Source organism: Brassica oleracea, chromosome C6 (genome assembly GCF_000695525.1).
Source record: "Brassica oleracea var. oleracea cultivar TO1000 chromosome C6, BOL, whole genome shotgun sequence".
NCBI classification, from domain to species: domain Eukaryota; kingdom Viridiplantae; phylum Streptophyta; class Magnoliopsida; order Brassicales; family Brassicaceae; genus Brassica; species Brassica oleracea.
Window position 1 is genome coordinate 11755591 of NC_027753.1, and position 20272 is coordinate 11775862.

General features: G+C 38.9%; 2 protein-coding genes and 1 long non-coding RNA gene across 4 annotated transcripts; all 3 read left to right on the forward strand.

The window, feature by feature from the left end:
• The first annotated feature begins 1049 nt into the window (after positions 1–1049).
• Positions 1050–3872, forward strand: LOC106297486. Its single transcript, XM_013733718.1, has 2 exons — positions 1050–2150; positions 2229–3872. The coding sequence occupies exons 1-2, from the start codon at positions 1050–1052 to the stop codon at positions 3870–3872; spliced, it is 2745 nt and encodes a 914-aa protein (XP_013589172.1).
• A 3059-nt stretch (positions 3873–6931) lies between these two features.
• Positions 6932–11088, forward strand: LOC106298253. The gene is made up of 7 exons (XM_013734347.1): positions 6932–7459; positions 7548–8063; positions 8141–8496; positions 9084–9295; positions 9590–9846; positions 10204–10382; positions 10742–11088. The coding sequence occupies exons 1-7, from the start codon at positions 7171–7173 to the stop codon at positions 10826–10828; spliced, it is 1896 nt and encodes a 631-aa protein (XP_013589801.1). The 5' UTR covers positions 6932–7170; the 3' UTR covers positions 10829–11088.
• A 620-nt stretch (positions 11089–11708) lies between these two features.
• On the forward strand, positions 11709–14001 carry LOC106298261. 2 transcript variants are annotated; one of them, XR_001261463.1, is made up of 6 exons: positions 11709–11824; positions 11990–12040; positions 12200–12336; positions 12660–13213; positions 13297–13390; positions 13804–14001. It is a non-coding gene; the product is annotated as an uncharacterized LOC106298261 (long non-coding RNA). The 2 variants fall into 2 exon arrangements; XR_001261462.1 differs by having other exon boundaries at positions 13297–13366.
• Positions 14002–20272: the final 6271 nt, after the last annotated feature.

Below are 20272 nucleotides of genomic sequence, written 5' to 3' on the forward strand. Positions count from 1 at the left end.
GATCGATCCAAGAACGAAAATAATTTGAAGAAGACATGTTTTTTATGAATCAAATTCGTGTGTAAAGAGAGTAAGAGGGAGGATGAAGATATGGAGTGAATGAAGAGGAAGAGGGGTGCTTGTATTTATAGTTGAAATCCTGCCGACAGACCGAGGAAATTCCTATGGAATTCCGACACCAACGGCTAGTTCGTCGGAATTTCTTTGGAATTTTTAAAATCCCCCAACGGCTCTCCAATGGCTATAATATATCCTCGGAATTCATTGATTTTTTCCGAGGAATACATTTTTCCTCGGTATTCCATAAGAATATTCCGACGGACTGGTATTTCCTCGGAATTCCGTCGGTATATTCCGAAGAAATTCCGAGGAAACCAAATTTTGTGTTTCCTCGGAATATCCTCGGAAATTCCTCAGGATATTCCGAGGATTTCATTTTCCGTCGGAATGTCCGTCAGAATACCGCTGTTTTCTTGTAGTGACTTCTTCATCACCCAAATGTTAAGAGAGAGGTGGCTTTAGTCTGGGTGGAGGGCAGACGTAATCAAAGCCAATGTGTCTCTCAGAAACTGCGAAGATGTAGGAGGGCGATAAGCCATTTGAAAAAGGACAGGGTTTTTAATGCCAAAGATAAGATTAACTTGCTGGAACAAAGATTGGAATGGTTACAATCAAGATCCTTCCCCTGTTATCATAGGATTAGAGAGACAAAGGTTGAGCTTATTCGTGCGTACAAGGAGGAGGAAAGTTATTGGAAACAGAGAAGTAGAGATAAATAGCTACATAGAGGAGACCGCAATTCCAAATTTTTCCATGCCACAGTAAAGACCAACAGATCAAGGAAAAATTTGCTGAAGCTGAAAGACAAGTGGGGCACTGAGTTGTGGTCTGATGCGGCAAAGGGAGAAATAGCAATAGATTATTTCTCGGAGCTCTTTAAATCGTCCCATCCTGCTTCCTTTGAGCCTGTTTTCAGGAACATGGTTCCTAAAATTTCTGATCAAATGAACCATGTTATAACTCGTCCAGTCACCAAAGAAGAGTTAAAAATGGCGATCTTTTCAATAAAAGCGGAGAGTGCTCCGGGGCCGGACGGTATGACAGGTTTGTTCTTCCAAAAGTTTTGGGATGTTATTGGAGATCAAGTGACTAAAGAGATACAGGAAGTCTTCATTTCTGGTGTCTTACCTAGTGATTGGAACTTCACCCATATATGTCTATTGCCTAAAGTGCAGAATCCAGAGAATATGACGGATCTCCGACCGATAAGCCTCTGTTCTGTCCTCTACAAAGCTGTAGCTAAGATTCTCGTGACTCGTATGCAGCCGCTACTGGGATTAGTGGTCTCAATAAATCAATCAGCCTTTGTTAGTGAAAGATTAATATCGGAAAACATCATCATAGCTCATGAGGCGGTCTATGCTTTGAAGGTCCATCCAGTCGTTGCAAATGAGTTCATGGCCGTGAAAACGAACATGTCGAAAGCCTATGACAGGGTTGAGTGGAGCTACATTAGAAGTCTCTTGCTGGCGTTAGGTTTCTGTGACAAATGGGTGGAGTGGATAATGATGTGTGTTACTTCGGTAACCTTCTCGGTGCTAATAAACGACCAACCCTTTGGTCTGATCACTCCCCAAAGAGGGATCCGCCAGGGGGATCTTCTCTCGCCCTTCCTGTTTGTCCTTTGCATAGAAGGTATTTCACATCTGTTGAACTTAGCAGAGCAGTCAAGTCTCATTCACGGGCTGAGCTTCTCTATCAATGGCCCGGCAATTCATCGTCTGTTGTTTGCGGACGACAGTTTATTCATGTGCAAAGCGGTGGTGGAACAGGCTACGGTGCTTAATAAAATTCTGATATTCTATGGCAAAGCAACTGGCCAAACCATTAACCTACAAAAATCTTCCATATTCTTTGGTGAAGGGATTATGGATGAAGAGAGGCTGAAGATTCAACAGATTTTGGGTATATGGAATGAAGGGGGAGCCAGCAAATACTTAGGATTGCCGGAGTGTTTTTCGGGCTCCAAAGTAGAATTGTTTTCCTTTCTAAAGGAATGTACAGAAGGAAGAGTGGAGGGATGGTACATGAGGAAACTATCTCAGTCAGGAAAAGAAGTTCTGCTCAAATCTGTGATCACTTTTCTACCGGTATTTGCCATTTCGTGTTTTCGACTTCCAAAGACAGTGCTCAGGAGCATTAACAACATAATTGCGAATTATTGGTAGAGCTCAGACGTTCATATTCGGAAAATCCACTGGGTAGCGTGGGATAAATTGTGTCTCCCTAAGTATCTTGGTGGGATTGGATTTACAAACCTAGAATGCTTTAATCAAGCATTGCTAGCGAAACAGGCGTGGAAGCTCCTTACATCTCCTCTCAGTTTGTTATCTCTCTTCCTCAAATCAAGATACTTCCCGCTAGTAGATTTCTTCTCTGCCTCTTTAGGAGAGAGACCATCTTATGTGTGGAAAAGCTTATTGTTTGGCAGGGAATTGTTACTAAAAGGTCTAATGTATCGGGTGGGGAATGGACGCAAGACGAGAGTGTGGGCTAATAGATGGTTAGATGATCCAGTTGAAGGGTTGAGGGCTCCTTGGGTGAAGAACATCACATTTGATGTGAATCTCATGGTTTCTGATCTTATTGACTCATCATCACGGAATTGGAACCTTGCAGTGCTAAATGATCTCTTTGTCCCTGGTGATGTGAGTATCATAACTGCCAAGCTACCTACGGTTGATCGTGAGGATTTTTGGGTGTGGAGATTCAATCACAGTGGAAATTTTACGGTTAAATCAGCTTATTGGTTGGCAACCTCAACAAAGGTCTCAGTTGGTAGGAGGGAAGCTGAGTCGTTACCCTTCCTATGCCCGTTAAAGGAGCAAGTTTGGAAGGTGATAACAGCTCCAAAGATCAGAGTGTTTCTCTGGAAATGTTTGAGTAATGCTCTTCCAGTAGCGGAGTTGATATCGGAGAGGGGTATGAAAGTGGATATGAGATGTCAGCTTTGCGGTCTTGAAGGAGAATCAATCAATCATACCCTTTTCGAGTGCTGTGTAGCAAGACAAGTATGGGCCTTATCTGGAATGCCTCACCCGCGTAATGGTTTCTGTGATTCCTCCATCTTTGCAAATGTTAATTACCTTCTCAAGATGTCCAAGAATCTTGGGATTCAAGAGAGGGCCAGAAGATCATGGCCATGGCTCCTGTGGAACTTATGGAAAAATAGAAATCATTTGATCTTTGAAGGAATCTCCTTTTCGTGTACAGAGATAGCTAGGAAAGCTGCTGCAGATGCTAATGAATGGTTTATGGCTCATAGAATTGAAGAAGAATGGTTGCGGTTGGAAGAAACCCCGGCGGTGGTAGCTGTAGAGAAGTGGAGACCGCACCGTCAGAACTGGTTTATGTGCAACATAGCAGTGGATTGGGCGAAGTACTCGTTGCTAACTGGTGGTGCTTGGGTCTTGCGTGATGAAAAGGGAGTGGTGTTATGTCACAGTCGTCGTACATTTGGTCAGTTTTCTTCCAAAGAACAAGCTAAGGAGACCATAGTGTTATGGGCGGTTGAGAGTATGAGAAGTCAGAAGGTGAGCAGGGTGATCTTCACTGGGGAGTTTAAAGAAATTTTTGGAGCTGTAAATATGCCCTCAGCGTGGCCATCCTTTTGCCAGCAAGGTGACAATGTCCGTAGAGCGGTGGTAGGTATTGCTGAATGGGAAGCCTTAGTGATCGACAAGAATTTTAATAGAGGTGCTTCATTCATTGCTCAAAGTGTCATGAATTGTGGCTTCACTCAATCTTATGTTTCATCAGGTCATCCAAGGTGGTTACATGATCTCTTTGTCGATGAAAGGAGTGCCCTCTAATTGTTTTTTGGTGTGTTAAAGATGATGTTGTAGGAGAGTTGTTTTGTTGCTGATGGGTAGGCACTAGATGGAAGTATTTTTGCGACTCTGTTATTGTATGGTTCTCGGATTTTCTAATGATAATTCTAGTGTTGAAAAAAAAAGTTTGAAATGGTCCAACAAAATAATATAAAAGTATTTGGAACATTATAAATATATTTATTATAATTCAGTTGCTATTTTGGTCATCCGATTATATTGATTACGGTTAATACTTAAACCAACTGAAATTTACTATTTATTGTATTAATTAACTCTTATATTCTTATGTAATTCATTCAAATTTTTGCAATGTTTTGTATGATCATGTCTGAGTAGTCTTCTTGTTAGATTTAATAGTTTTTTAGAGTATTGATGAACTTGTGATATATAGAATTGTTATGGTAATCATATTTCATCCTTCACCAGGATTAATCTTATTGCTTATTTGGAGTAATTAATTAGAAATCTGATCTTAGGATATTTGAGAAACATGAGAATGAAATCAACACTTGATCTGAATCATGTTGAGCTAAATTGTTAATCACAACGAAAATTGGTCTAGGACTTAGTAAACATATCAAATTGGCACTTAATTTATTTGGAATAGCAACGAGAGTTGGACATCGATGATTTAGACATCTAATAGTAATCACAATGAGAATTGAATGGCTTACTTATGAATTCGAGTTCTAGGATTAATCTTAATAAAACCGTTAGCAACTATTTATTTGAGTTATGATTTACCTATTTGATATCCCTGGATCTAACGCTTTTCCCATCTATTTACAAACCAATTTATTTGATTTGTTTTGATTTATTGCTTTCATATTATTTTCCTAACTTAACCTATAAACTTACAATTTATTGTGTAATCCACGCTCCATGTAGATTTGATCCATAAATAATGCAATCAATCTTTTATTTGAGAGAGTTGCTCTTAGAGTAATTTGACCATTATCATCTTCTCCTAGTGAACATCGTCGGCAAAAGACTATAAAAACGAAGGAAGATATGAAAAAGAGAAGTGTATGACCCTTGAATTTATAACCGAGATTACAAATATATCGAGGAGATTATGCCAAGGGATAAATCGAATCTATGAGAATACGACCCTATGAGAATACGACCCTGCGGATATCATGGGTGAATCACAATTATCCCCGCGAAAAAGGAAGATTTGGAAGTTCAAAAAAGATTTTATCCTTACTCCGTAACAAGCAACGAACGAGCCAATTAAGGACGGTGGGACAACTATTGGACCCAAAATCTGACAAAGCTCATTAAAGCAAAGACATGCAATAACCTTAAGATGACGACTTCAACGTAGATCCAAATGAAGGTCGATCTTTGGTGATTAATCTTGAACTCGACTAGGACCAGAAGCCAAGTTTGCAGGATTGAAGAAACAAGTAACACCAAATGGGATATTCGCCAAACAAACTCCAAGATTTCTGGCAACCACCAAGTCTCTAAGATTTCCAGGATCGCAACATTAGGAGGAAGAGGAAATATCGGAAGCCATAAACAAGATGATGGATTATAAAAGGGATACGAGAGCAAGGAGACAAGACACGCTGGAACACTCCTTGGCCTATTGACCTCGAGCTCTTCACTTACCCCTTTGAATCTTGTCCTTACTTTCATTCCTAGTCTAAGTCTTGTTTAGACTACCATTTTCATACGTTGTAAACGATTCAACATCAATATATATAAAGACTATTTTCGTCAACTTGAGTCTGATTACATCGTTGTATTTTGAGGATATTGTTGCCACAAAATTCTTCTTCCCTAATCTATTAGAAACATTACCAAATACATAGTGTAGGTTTTAGGATCCACACACATGATATAACTCATTAACCACTTTGCGCTAGTTTGGAAATCCAGTAACCGTCAAATAACTGTTTCCGCTCATTCTCTTTGGATCTTAGTACACATTTTGGCTCACTAACCATTCCGCGAAAAATGCATATCAGTATGTCCATGCTCTGAACTAACTAATCTCAGATGACAAAACCAACCATCTTGAATCCGACCAGCATGTTCTAAACCGACAAGCCCAACTTCTATGTCTGAATCCGCAAATACTTGTCTGAATCTGACAATACTTGTATTAATCTGACCATCATTGTCAAGTCAACAAGCTCAACCATCCTAACTGAATCGGATCATTGTCCAGCTGTCCGGTCCGAGAATGACCACACTTGTTTGAATCCCACAATTGTTGTAAGAAAATTCCACATTATCTGAATAACTTTCCAAACTCCTATGAAATTCACAAACTGATCTGAGTTTAAAACCAACCGGCCGAGCTTATCTAGCTCCAAGCATTCCATTCCTACTCAGAATCATTTTTCATCTAGTGCATCCAAACTTGGCCAAATCTTCTCATTATCATCTAACACTGACTGTGTTTCATTTTTCAATTATTCAACCATTTCATTTTACCAAGTTCAATGTTAGCCATTTATATGTTTCGATGCAATAGCTTTTTAAGGATCCTCTTTTTTTTTTCTTTGAAAAATTTTAAATTAGAATTTTTTTTATTTCCATATCGATTTTCAGAAACTGTTTGTTCGAACTATCCAAGCCAAACCGTCTTTGGACTGTTCACTATGGAGAGTGAACGCTTCGCTCTAATGAAATTTGAGGGTTGGCCTTGGAAAGTAGCACTAGTGGCATCAACTATGAGGACTTGACAACAACAAAAGTGTTCGAGTTATGGTGTTCGGAATCGGTAGATCCCCGGTTTGCTTAGACGTGTACTTTTTTGTTAATTTTTATTTTGTATGTTGCATAGTTTTATTTTGGTTTTATTTTTGTACATTTTGGTTATCTACTATTTACTTTGTTTAAACTGCGGTGGTACAAGTACACAATTTTATGAAGAAAATTATTGAAAATTTGTTGATGGACCCAAAATCTATAAACCCAAAAAGCCCAGAATAGAGAATATCCACAAATGAGCGGGTCGGACCAGATCTAGGGGCTTGTGATTCCCCGCATACAGCTAATAAGTCGCCGGAAGCGCGTCGTCGATCACGCGCAATCATCTGTAACCTGCCTATGTTTCTCCTTTCTCTCTCTCTTTCACTTAATGATGTAAATGGTGAAAATCGATCTTTATTCGTCCGTGAAGTAAGTCAACCAAGTTTGCTTCATTCATACTTCAAATCTCCTTCTCAACAACCAGTCCCCTTCACCTGTAGGGCGTAGAGAGAGAGAGAGAGAGAGAGAGAGAGAGAGAGAGAGGGCTCGTCTCGTCGACAATGCTAGTATGGCTCAATATAGACAATCCGGAACCGAGAGATTGAACGGTCGCGTCCCTCAGTACGCCAACAACGGCGCATCTTCTTCTGATCATATAGCGATCGGGATCCGGAACGGCGTCGGAGGAGCGACTCAGAACGCTAAGACTAATCGGTGGAGGCGATCCGTACGACCTGAGAGGATTCGTCGCCTTGGAATCGGGTCTGTAGTCTTTGTCATCTGCCTTGTGCTCCTTCTCACTGTTCTAGCCTACTATTACATCTCTGGCTTTACTAACAATGGCTACGATGATAAAGGTTCGTTCGATTCCTTCTCTTGCTATTATATCTCTTAAGATTGTTTCTTATAGCCTCCATTTTTTTTTTTTTTTTTTGTCTGGATTAGATTCTTACGACGGTGATTTTCTGGCGAATGTGACGAGAATTGACCCTGAGAAGGTTCTTGAGTTTGGTCAGGGTTCAGTGGTTCATGGACGAGACTCGAGATATTGGGATAAGGATGACAGACGACGGGATGATGACTATAATGAAGATGAAGTAGAGCATCAACATGTTGATGTGGCTGAAGTGAAAAAGGTGGGGAATGTGGGTTTCTACAATGAAGCTGGCCGGAACGAATTAAACAAGTATCAAGCTGAGTATCAAGCTTCCCTTGATTTGGACCCTAATGACGATGATGCCATTGATTCTCAAGGGGATGAATACGTTGATTCCGGGCATGACGAGGATGACAATGAAGATACGCATAAAAACAAGCCTACCGAGGTTAAGGAGCATATTGAGGAAAAGGATAATTCGAAAAGCTCACTTGAGGATTCTTCTCTTGTTAGTAAGGGTGGTAAGTCCGGGAAAAAATCACGATCTGATACAAAAAGAAGAGGTCGAGGCCGCAGATCTTCAGGTGATAACTTCGTAATCACCTTCCTTGATAACTTCTGTGTCTCTGCTCATCATTCTCTTTTTGTTCAAATCTTTCAGGTGCATCTTGTGAGATGAAGCTGTTGAATTCTAGTCAACCAATAGTGGAGCCCTTGAATACTCGAAAATCTGCTAGGTTCTCCTTACAGTACATAGAGAATGAAGATAAACCCGATGGGGAAGAACAGTGGGAGCCTAGGTTTGCAGGTCATCAGAGTTTACAGGAGCGGGAAGCTTCCTTTTTGGTTCAAGACCAGAAAATTCATTGTGGTTTTGTCAAAGCTCCCAAAGGATCTCCAACCACTGGGTTTGACTTGACAGAAGATGATACTAATTATATCAGTAGCTGCCACATTGCTGTGATCTCATGCATCTTTGGCAATTCTGATCGCTTGAGGCCTCCTGCCAATAAAATGGTATTATTCTGTCCATCGTTGATGTATCTTTATGTTGTTTGGCCTTCTGATTTTCTGCGTCTAAAATTTGTTTCTGTGACCAGTGAGTTGTGTATCATAATAGGAGTCTACCGCGCATACATTGAGCCTAAGTTTTAGTGGCACATACATAGTCACTAGCATAGACTTGCGAGCCGAGTTATCTTAGAGAGTTCAAGTGACACGTGTTAAACTGTAGGTGCAGTTTAACTAACTTTTGTAGACTAATGGGTGGAAATAGATGAAAATGAGCAGTTTTGAGCTAGGTACACTAATAGTGAGTTATAATGAATGCTTAAATAGCTGGCATCATAAAGTTGGTTCTGTGAGTGTTTTCATCAGCCATGGACAGCCATCTGTTAAGATCTCTTCTCATGGCCTTATAAAGGTTTACCAGGACATGGGAGTAGCTCCTCTAGCAAAACTATCTTGCTTCAAGGAGCAACCTCATTTTTCCTTAATAATCTCAGAAGACATATTAGCTCTTTTGTAATCCTTATTTCCTTTTGCTTGATTTTTTATGGTATTTTGTTACTTGTGCTAACCTGAGTTTTTTATTATTCGTTTAGATAAGTAGGTTGTCAAGAAAAAATGTCTGCTTCATTGTGTTCGTGGACGAGATTACCATGCAAACACTTTCTGCAGAAGGCAATGCTCCAGACCGAGCAGGATTCATTGGTTTGTGGAAGTTGGTTGTTGTGAAGAATCTTCCTTACGCAGATATGCGGAGGGTAGGAAAAATACCAAAACTGTTGCCACACCGACTTTTTCCATCTGCAAGGTAAGTCTTAACTCTGATTTTTGATGGGTCCGACTAGCACATATTTTTCCAGCAGTTGCAGTTAGAAAACATATAAGTGTCCCATGGTTGAGTAGGTTTAAGGAAAAATACCTGAAAGAACATGAGTTATAATTTGTAAAGCATATGCATAATTGTCATTCTGAGCCACAAAGACAAAGCCATGTTTGGAATACGCATGCATCTGGATGCATATGCAACGCAGACCAAGCTTCTCAAGTCAGACCAAATCTATATTAGTACACAAAGAAACTCATCTGCTGTTTATTCTTCCAGGTACTCAATCTGGTTAGACAGCAAGTTGCGACTTCAGTTGGATCCTCTACTCATTCTGGAGTACTTCCTATGGCGTAAAGGTCACGAGTATGCTATATCCAATCACTATGATCGCCATTGTTTATGGGAAGAGGTTGCACAAAACAAGAAGCTGAACAAGTACAATCATACTGTTATAGATCAACAGTTTGAGTTTTACAAGGCTGACGGGCTGACCAGATTCAATGCTTCAGATCCGTTTAAGCTTCTTCCTAGCAGTAAGATTTTGTTGGATAACTGATATAAACCAAAATTTCAACCCTTTTTTTTTGCGGGGAGCGTTTTGCATTAGTTAGTGGCCATAACTGGGTTGCTCATTAGATGCACACTGAGTTTTTAATTTCCTTATCAAGTATTATTGTTTATGATCAGTCGAGGATTTAGATATTCGCATGCGCAACTATGCTAATAGTTTTTGCAGCCATCCATTACTGCAACATTTAGGTTATATGCTCTTGTTGGTCAAACCCTTATTGCCACCATGCAAGGGTCAATCAATACCTGGCATTGGTCATATGTACAATACATTTGTGCGTTTTGCTTACTTACAATCCTCTTGTTTATCTTGGTCGCAGATGTTCCAGAGGGGTCTTTCATTGTACGTGCACATACACCCATGTCGAACTTATTCTCGTGTCTTTGGTACAACGAAGTGGAACGCTTCACTCCTCGTGACCAGCTGAGTTTTGCCTATACTTACCAGAAACTAAGAAGGATGAATCCTGACAAACCATTTAATCTTCACATGTTCAAGGTAAAGAAAGATATCAATAACAATAAGCTGTTTGATGCTCATCTAAAGCAGTGGGTTGCCTTGCCTCCATTTGTAAGCTGGGTTTAGGGTTGTAAAGTCGAAAGTGCTTTTGACACGAGGTTGAGTAAAGTCCTATAAACTAGTAGTATCAGAGCCAAACCCCAAATGCAGTGAGTGGCTTGTCTAGTCGTGCAACCCCAGGGTAGTATGTAGTGGTCTCATATTTTATGGATGTCTTTTTGTGTTCGTACAACGATTGAATTGTGGATTAGATTTCATACCGTAGTCTGCGTAGCAAAGAGTATCTAGAACTAAATTTCTAAGTTTCATATGTTCTGTTTCCTCGTCTGAATTTTCAGGACTGCGAGAGAAGAAAGATTGCAAAGTTGTTCCGACACAGATCAGAGGAGAAGCGAAACCTTATACAAGCAGCACTACAACAATAAACGACCTGAACATCTTTTTTTTTCTAAAATCTGTCCTGTACATTACTTGTTGGTTTCTCTACTTCCATATTACACAGTGTCACTTAGAGAAAAGCCACGTTTCTTTGCTCCTGGGGACTTCAAAACTTCTTTACGTTGGATCGAGTATGTTGCTTGGAGGCGAGAGTCAGATTACGAAAACAATGTGAGGTGATTTGTAGTGTAGCGCGACGTTTTAAGAGTTGAAACTTTGAAAGACGAAGAAGAAGAAGCTTTGATTAGATTCGATTTCATGAGAAGAGGGTCCTCGATTTTTATTCAATTCATTGCTTTGTTTTTGTCTGTATCACTATCATGCAACCAATTTATCCCCTTCAAAAAATATAATACATTAATTATATTTTACTATTTTGAAACAAACAAAAAAAAGAGGCAAAGAGCCAAAGCCAAAAACTATGTCGAATTTTTAATTTCTTTCAGATTTTTTTTTGGTTAGAGCAAATGTCAAACTACTCATATTATAGAGAATCAACTACAAAGCAAAAGGTTTTTTTTTTTGGGGGTAGAAACATTAAATTCATTTATAATTTTGTGTTTTTGACAAAAGATGCAGAACAAAAGAAGCAGGTTGACATAAATTAAATCTAACAACAACAAAATACATAAAGTAAAGAACACAACTAAGAATGTTATATAAGGCTGAGATATTTAGGGTTAGCCCAGCCCATAGATAAAAAGTAAGATTCCTAACCCTAATTAATTGTTTTAAAGCATTTCTGGCCAGTTTAGGATTGAGCTGAAATAAAAAGATGGGTTTAAATCGGGTTAGGCCCTATTAGATTTATAAAAAACAAATCTCTGTTTTATGGTGAAACGAAGTTGTTTTGTCTTTCCCCAAAATTCATCGATGATCTCTTCTTCCTCAGATTTTGACGACGATCGCTCCTTCTCACATCTCTTCTTCCTCCTCCGACGATCTCTTTTTCCCCCAACGACGATCTCTTCTTCTCTATTCTGGTAATTTTACGAGAAAACCCTTGTTTCTTATATGTTACTTTCTCTATTCACAGAGTATTGTGGGCCTTAGGGATTGTAAAGTTGTTGAACTTTTGATTCATGTTTCTGATGAGCTCGTCATTTGTCTTCTCTTATTATAACCCTTTTGACTCTGTTTCGTTTCAGGGTAAGAGGAGATTTTAACCCATCTTTTAGCTTCATCTCTGATACGATCTGGTACGTCTCTCGTGGGAAAGAATTTTTTTATTATTCTCAGATAGTTCATTTGTTTTGATTCTGTAATAAACTCAATTTCTTATCTGTTACTTGTCTTTGTCTTAAGTAATATTTTCAGCTTATGAACTATTCTTGTCTTATTTTTGTACTGAGTTTCAGCTACTGATACTATGGATCTCCCATCACTTGAAACACTTGCTGCTATGGATGCTGAGAATGAGAACATAGAGGTGCAGATGGAAGGTGAAGAAGAATCTCATGAGCAAACACTAAGTGGCACTCAGCCATTTCAACCGGTACGTAAAAGATGTAGGGCTAAATGTTGGGAAGATTTTATTCATGTAGGATTACAGGATGATGGAAAAGAAAGGGCTAGATGTAATCATTGTGGTCTTAAGTTGGTAGTAGAAAAAACACATGGAACATCAACACTAAACCGCCATTCAAAGATATGCCCTGCTAAGCCTAGGTCTGATGCTGTTAAATATGATCACAAAACGGATAGAGAGAAGATGTCTTAGATAATTATATATCATGACTTACATTTTAAGTATGTTGAATACGAAAAAGTAAGAGAAAGAGATAGATTTCTTGACCCTGATGGTCAACATATCTGTAGACAAACTGCAGCAGCAGATGTCTACAAGAGATATGAGATAGAAAAAGCTAAGGTGATAGAGGTTTTGGTGAATCACAAGGGTCGAGTGTGTTTTACAGCAGATTTGTGGACAGCCCGAAGTGTTGTGATGGGATGTAAGTTCTTCAAATTTTTCTCATTATTTGTCATTCAAAAACAACAGCAAGTAACTTACTGGTTTGTGTCTTTGTATATAACATGATCTCTTTGAGTTTGAAAATAGCCTCAAATCTAGTTCAAGAAATGCTAAGTCAAATCTGGAAACCTATTTGGATGTTGAACCAAGACTAGAGATGAAGACTTTTGAAGACATGGAAGTTTTAAATTTTTGGAAAGAAAATCAGCATCGATATGGTGATCTTGCTTCAATGGCATCTGATTTACTGAGCATACATATCACCACTGTTGCAGCTGAGTCAGCTTTCAGTGTTGGAGGAAGATTTTTGAGTCCTTTCAGAAATTGAATTCTTTCCAAAAATGTGCAAGCGCTAATTGCCACTCGAAATTGGTTATAAGACGATTTGCAGAGTTTGAAGGTAAAATTTTCATTATTAACAGAAATTGATTTTTTTATGTTGTTTATCTAACTTATACTCATTAACTACATGAGATATTGAAGATTACTTCGATGATGAAGATAATGAATCTGCAAAAAGTAGCTCAGAAGTTAGAGACTCTAGCACATGAAGGTAAAGCTTTCATTTGTTTATAAGGTATGACTTCAGTTAAGTAAGAAATGTGGTTGGACAGAATGCTTATGTGTTGAGGTTTGTATGTGTGGTCTGTCTTTTTATGAGCTTAAAGCATGAGCTTGTTGTCTGTGTTGTCTGCGTTCTTATGAGCTTGTTGTCGTTGTGCTTGCTTCTGGTTTTGTGATCTAGTACTTTGATGTGTTTGTAAAGGTAAAGCTGAGACTGCATTCTTATGAGCATGCGTTGTTAGTTCATGAGATGTTAGAACTTGACTGGTTTTAATAGAACTTGGATTTTGATCATGATAAGTTGTATATCAAGTTATAGATGGTTGTTGTTACTTTTTTATATATCTACTTTGGTGGAATCTAGTTTGGATTTGTAATAGTTGTCCTATGCTCTGTTTGATATAGATTCTTTTTTGAAAAATGCAGATCAATAAAGTCAAGAATGAGCAGGAATAAACTGTAACGCCCACATCCGTCCACGGTTAATGGGCCACCCACACCCGCTCAATCAGCCCGTGGGGCCCATCCCATCCGACGGGGAGTGCATTAATTTTCCAAGGCTCGAAATCATTGTTTACTGACCCTGCAATCACCACATGACTTTTCCTCGTGCTTTGGCCTCACTCGCACGGTATCGCAAATCACTTCCCGATAGGTCACTCATCCTTCCACTACTCCAGCCCATGCACGCTTAACTCTGGAGTTCTAAACGGATGTGTGACAGAAAAGGTAAGTCGACTTTGGTGACATAGGTAGCCAAATCAATTTTCTTAAGCCTTTCCATATATCACAACTCGGGATGTTACAATTCACCCCTCTCAAAGAACGCAACGTCCTCGTTGCATTCCACGACAGGTCTCAAGACGCCTCTTGGGTCAGAACCGAAATGGCTAACCAGCTCTGATACCACTTATAACGTCCCGACCGCCCACGGCTAATGGGCCACCCACGCCGGCTCACTCGTCCCGTCGGCTTCATCCTGTTCCAACGGTCGGTCCGTTAATTTTTCAAGGCTCAAAATCATTGTTTACTGACCCTGTAATCACCACCCAACATTTCCCTGTGTTTTGGCCTCACTCGCACGATATCGCGAATTACTTCCCGATAGGACACCCATCCTTTCACTACTCCAGCCCAAGCACGCTTAACTCTAGAGTTCTAAACGGATGTGTGACGGAAAAGGTAAGTCAACTTTGGTGACATAGGTAGTCAAATCAATTCTCTTAATCCTTTTCATATATCACAACTCAGGATGTTACAATTCACCCCCTGTCAAAGAACGCAACGTCCTCGTTGCGCCCTACGACAGGTCTCAAGACCCCTCTCGGGTCAGAACTAAGATGGCTAACCAGCTCTGATACCACTTAACGCCCCGACCGCCCACGGCTAATGGGCCACCCACGCCCGCTCTCTCGGCCGTGGCCCCATCTCGTTCCAACGGTCAGTCCGTTAATTTTTCAAGGCTTGAAATCATTGTTTACTGACCCTGCAATCACCACCCGACCTTTCCCCGTGTTTTGGCTTCACTCGCACGATATCGCAAATTACTTCCCGATAGGTCACCCATCCTTTCACTACTCCAGCCCAAGCACGTTTAACTCTGGAGTTCTAAACGGATATGTGACAGAAAAAGTAAGTCAACTTTGGTGATCAAATCAATTCTCTTAAATCTTTTCATATATCACAACTCGGGATGTTACATAAACATGCTTTGGAAGATAGACTGAAGCTGGTTGTTATCAAATTGCAGTCTTCAACGAGCAAACAACATTTGAAAGACCATCTTGTTTATTTGAGTATCACTAAAGTATCAAAATAATTTTTTTTTACAATTTTTAATGTCGTGGTTTGTTTCAACTTTTGAGCATGTTCTGTGACAATCTAACGATTTGAAACTTCTTACTATTTATATGACTCAAACCTTTGATTCAACGTTACTTAATTTAACTTTTATATAATATCACTATAAATAATATAATAACTTAATAAATTACAAGAAATATTTATTTGATATGTATTTGTATATAAAATGACATATATTTTGTAAGATATTATAATAAGTGTTTTTAAATAAAAAAAAATATATAAAGGGCTTAAAGGGTTACGAAGGATTGAGCCCTATTTTACATAGTTTAATGGGTTCTAAAAGAGTTAGGGTTCACTTATGGTTGAGCTTAAACTAAATAGGGCTGGGTTGAACTGGCCAACCCTATACAACATCCGTAAACACAGCTATACCCAACCACGCACCTCATCAGATACGGAGCATTACCTTGGCTGTAAGGAGAGGAAAATGCCAATTGCAGCTGTTGAATGGAGATGGCTGTTGTTAAACCAATGAGTTCGAACCTGGTAGAAATCAGCCCTTTCCTGGTGTCCAACTAAAAAGAATAAGTAGCCATTCCACATAAACCTTCAAACGGAAGACCACTGTGCAAAGACACACCGCCTAGTCGAGATAGAGCCTGCACATTTATGGGAAGCGAGAAAGACAAATATGTTGTCACCGCTCTACACCATCCACCGGAAAACAAAGACCACAAAGAGACGTAGATGCACTCTCGTGGCTCGATACGCGCTGCCATAGAAGTCCACTCCTCTCAGGAGACAAAGCAAAAGTTCAAAAGAGATTGCACATCAATGTGATTTGGTTATCTTGGAGACCGATAGCCAATAAAGAGTTCTGGAAGTATATGAAACCATTTAGACCTCATAGACATATGTCGCCTCTTAGGAAAGATGTGCTGGTTATACAAGAGATAAATACAATATATTTTTAGACAATGTTTCATATAATCAAATACTTCTTATGTATCATTTTAATTGATGTTTAAGGTTTTTGCACAAAGATTTAAAAAAAAAGAATAGAATGCATAGATAATCAACAAAAAAAACACTCTCGTGTCTCACGATTATTCTATGATAATAGGTTCTAGTTAATTTCTCTAGATCTTAGTATGATAAACAATCCTAGTGTAGAATTCTATGAATATTCCTAGCAATCAATGATTATGAGTTTGACATTAAGCTTATAAAATCTATAAATCTAACAAGAAGTCTACTTAAACATAATCATGGAAAACATAATCATAGACAGAATAGAATGCATAGATAATCAACAAAAAGAGTTCCAGATCAACTCTGAATGAGTTCAATCTATCTCATCGAACCTAAAAGAAATATTAGCCTAAACAGTGGCTGCAAGCTAGTAAATATAGATTAAAACACGTTTTGGGCTCTTATGTAAATAATAGAACTTGGAGAGCCAAACTGAATTTGTTGGAAGCTGATAAAAACTCGTCGCGAGAAAATCAGAAGTAGTGTCGATCGACACCAAGGTAGTGTCGGTCGACACTTATGCCACAACCTCGATAGCTTCCTCTCGCGCGTCAGATGGACAACTCTTCAGTACACTGAGAATAGATTTTGATCCAACAGTCTGATCAACCTCAAACATGTGGTATTGGAAAGATAACTCAATTTTCTATCTTGTGTAAAAATATGAGATTCTCCATATCCTAAGAAGTCATCCATCCATTGCTAAACTTTTGACTCATCTGTGCAGTTTTGCATCCCAAATAGTTCAAAAATCTTCAAAGTTGCCCAAAACATACATGAAACTGAAAAGACTCTAAAACGACTCCAACACATATAATAGACTCTAAATAAGACTCATGGTCTAAAAGTGGTAATAACAATAGTATATCACACTCCCTCTTGACATATGTGTCATTCCTCTCATGTTCTTGGGGCTCGAATTTTATTCTATGGAAAAATACAACATGTTAGTGTGGATGGAGAGTCCTAACATTTATCCTTGATGTACCCCATGATCTTGCAATGTTCACAACAAAGGTTCATTTTCTCAGACTGATGACTACTTTTTCTTACAAGACTAGTTTCAGCAATCTCTCTGCCCTTTCTTGCATGGTCAGTCTGGCTTGTCACTTTAATAAGATCTCGTGGTCCTTCCTCCTTTTGGATCATCATACAAATTTGTTTTTAAGATTGGAACTTCTCAAACCTCATAATAGGTGAATAAGCGCCTTGTAGAAGTCATTCAGCTTGAGAAGCACACGACTTGATACTGCTCACTTCTTTCATTCATTTCTCCGACATCATAAGTAGGTCGTCTGAGCATCTCCAACTCTGCCAAAAGTCCTCTGAAATGGCCAAAGACATCCTTGAATTCTTTCTCTCCTTGTTGAAGGTTACTTAATTCTTTATTCACCTCAAAGATCATGCTGATGTGGAGTATTGATGTACACACTTTTGAGAGTGTTCCATAATTCTTTTGGACTTTCAGCATATGAGTAAGCGCAAGGATAGATTAGTCTAGAGAGCTCTGAGAACATAAAAACAAGAAGGTTATCCTGGATCCACTCAGAATCTTCTTTACTGGTGATCGATATTGTTTGAGGAGACTTAACAAATCCAATATCCACTTCAGTAGTACTACTATCCTCTGACGCCTTCTAAGATCTTTCAATATGCTCTCATAAACTATGGCTACCATGAACCAGTCTTTGTAGTCCTTGAACAAAACAAGTAGTTGTTCCCTTTAAGAACAACATGCAATTAAATTTCTTTATGGTGCTCAACAAGGATCCAGAGGAAAACCAAGACAAAAATAAGGCCTTTGTTTCTCTGATACCATTTAGGAAATGATAGAATTTAGAGTAGAACATGAGAGAATGAAAAATAATAGGAGGAATGGAGAGAATAAACAAAAAGTGTATGTATATTTGCCTATCTTGCTATGCACAAGAATATACCTATTTATATGAATATAATCAAGCTGTAAACACACATAAATGATATATTTGAATGTAGAAAAGATACCATATCGGCCTTGCACGAAGCAGAGAGAGTACATAGTCCATGATAGGCTTGGTCATTTGGAACCTTGGGTCGGGCTCGGCCCTTCGGGTCCTATACATTTGGACCCAACTGAGTACTTAGACAATTTTGGGTCGGTTTCGGACTGGGTCTTCTCGGGTCCGAGTCGGTCCAGGTAGAAAACTTCTATACATGTAAAAGAACCACAATATTTGGATACAAACGGGTTTGGTTTGGTTTTCGTCTCTTATGAGTTATTTTCGGGTCTTTTTCATGTTTTCATCGGTTTCTTTATATTTTTTTGGATCTTTTGAGTATTTTTTTTCAGGTTTTTGGGTTAGTTTCTTTGTAATTTCCGGGTCTTCTGCGTATTTTTGGATACTTTTCATGTTTTTGGCTAGGTGATTTTGTAATTTGCGGATCTATTTTATAAATTTCGGGTATAATTCGAGTCTATTTTACTCTATACCAGAATTTTAACCTGAAATTTACCATATACATGAGGTAGATATTAGACTAGGGTTATTAATTTTTGGGTCTACTTTTATACCATCAAGTCTAGGGTTTGGTTCGGGTCGGGTCCAAGACTTGCGGGTCTTCCATTATGAAACCATGTGGGATAAAGTGGCATTATCCGTACCCGACCCAAACCATTTTTTTGGGTTGGTTTCGGTTTGGGTTTTTGCGTCCGGGTAAAATACACATGCCTAATCCACGATGAGTCTAGTTGAAGTGAATTCTTGGTGGTAGAATAAATATTGTACATAAATATTCCTTAGAACACTAAACTGCTCATTTTAGAAAACCTGAAGTGACCACTTTGAGTTTGTAGATATTAATTATTTCCTTTCAATAACACGTATCAAAGAGGTCTGTAATTGCTATTAGGTCAAAGACTAAATTCACGAAGAGGGGCACATGTTGTAATAGAAACTGTTATAGCTAAGACTCAAGATTGTATTAGATATATGGTTATGGGTAATGTCTACAAATTTCACAATCACCAACATAGAAGAGATTTAAACAATGATTAGCAAAACGTCTTGTGAATGACTCTAACAAACCAAACACAACAACACCTACATTCTAATTTAAGCTGTGAATGAGGTTAATTGATGAGATAGGCAATGTCACAAAGTGAAACTACGAGATTACCCTTTACATTATGGGGTGATGGAGTGATTGTATCATTCAAGATATTTTCATGCTTTTCTCGGGGGTTTGGAAAAATCTAGAATCAATACAATTTTTATAATCCTTCATTCCAAAAAGGAAAAAAATGTGAAATGACCAGTACAAAAAACATCAAGAAAACGAATCCACGTCATGTTTTGATAATCAGTTTCCACTTACTCATCTGAAATTGGTCCAAATAAGATCTTCTTTCAACTCTTGAATCACCTCCTTGAAGCTTTCAACATCCGGTTTCAGATTTTAAATTCTTTTCTCAATGTTCTTAATGTATGTATTTTTTTTTTTCTATGATCCCGGTATCCGGAGCCTCGAGAGGATCCGACTAGCGCCAATGACCGTCCACCGGAGCTTAGCCGAGGAGCCCGACGAGGCATCTAGGAGGGCTGGTGATCACCTCATGTAAATCATGTGGGAACCGAAATTCACACCGTCGAGTTTTGTTAATCAAAGGAAAGCCAAGTTAACCTAGCCTTCCCTGAAGGTCTCGGTTATCTGCTGGGCCACACATGACATGATCAATAAGAAAGAATAAAATGAAAATAAGCAGAATAAGAGAATAAGAGGATCTTATTTCCGAATTCGCGTTTGAGCGTGAACAACAAGTAAAGACCTAGGCTACAAGAGCTGTCGGTACGTTCGCTAGTCTAGCGACCTAAATCTAAACTAGTTGAGTCGCAGCTCGATTAGTAAAAACGGAAAAAGATGCCTAAATTGCTCTAAGTTCTAAGTTGCTCTGATGTGCTCTTGTCTCCCCTCCCTCTTCGTCCTAGGTCCTCCTTATATACTCCTCCTTAAGTCGGTTTACCTCTTCTTGCGCCGGATTTGTCGCGAAGCGGGCTTTTCCATATTTCCTTCTTCTTTG

Bases quoted from the DNA above. Each gene is read 5' to 3' on its own strand.
- LOC106297486 (XM_013733718.1), top strand. From the start codon at position 1,050: ATGGCGATCTTTTCAATAAAAGCGGAGAGTGCTCCGGGGCCGGACGGT. The intron at 2,151-2,228 runs GTATTTGCCATT...AATTATTGGTAG, and splicing joins CTGTGATCACTTTTCTACCG to AGCTCAGACGTTCATATTCG.
- LOC106298253 (XM_013734347.1), top strand. From the start codon at position 7,171: ATGGCTCAATATAGACAATCCGGAACCGAGAGATTGAACGGTCGCGTC. The intron at 8,064-8,140 runs GTGATAACTTCG...CAAATCTTTCAG, and splicing joins TCGAGGCCGCAGATCTTCAG to GTGCATCTTGTGAGATGAAG. The intron at 10,383-10,741 runs GTAAAGAAAGAT...CTGAATTTTCAG, and splicing joins TTAATCTTCACATGTTCAAG to GACTGCGAGAGAAGAAAGAT.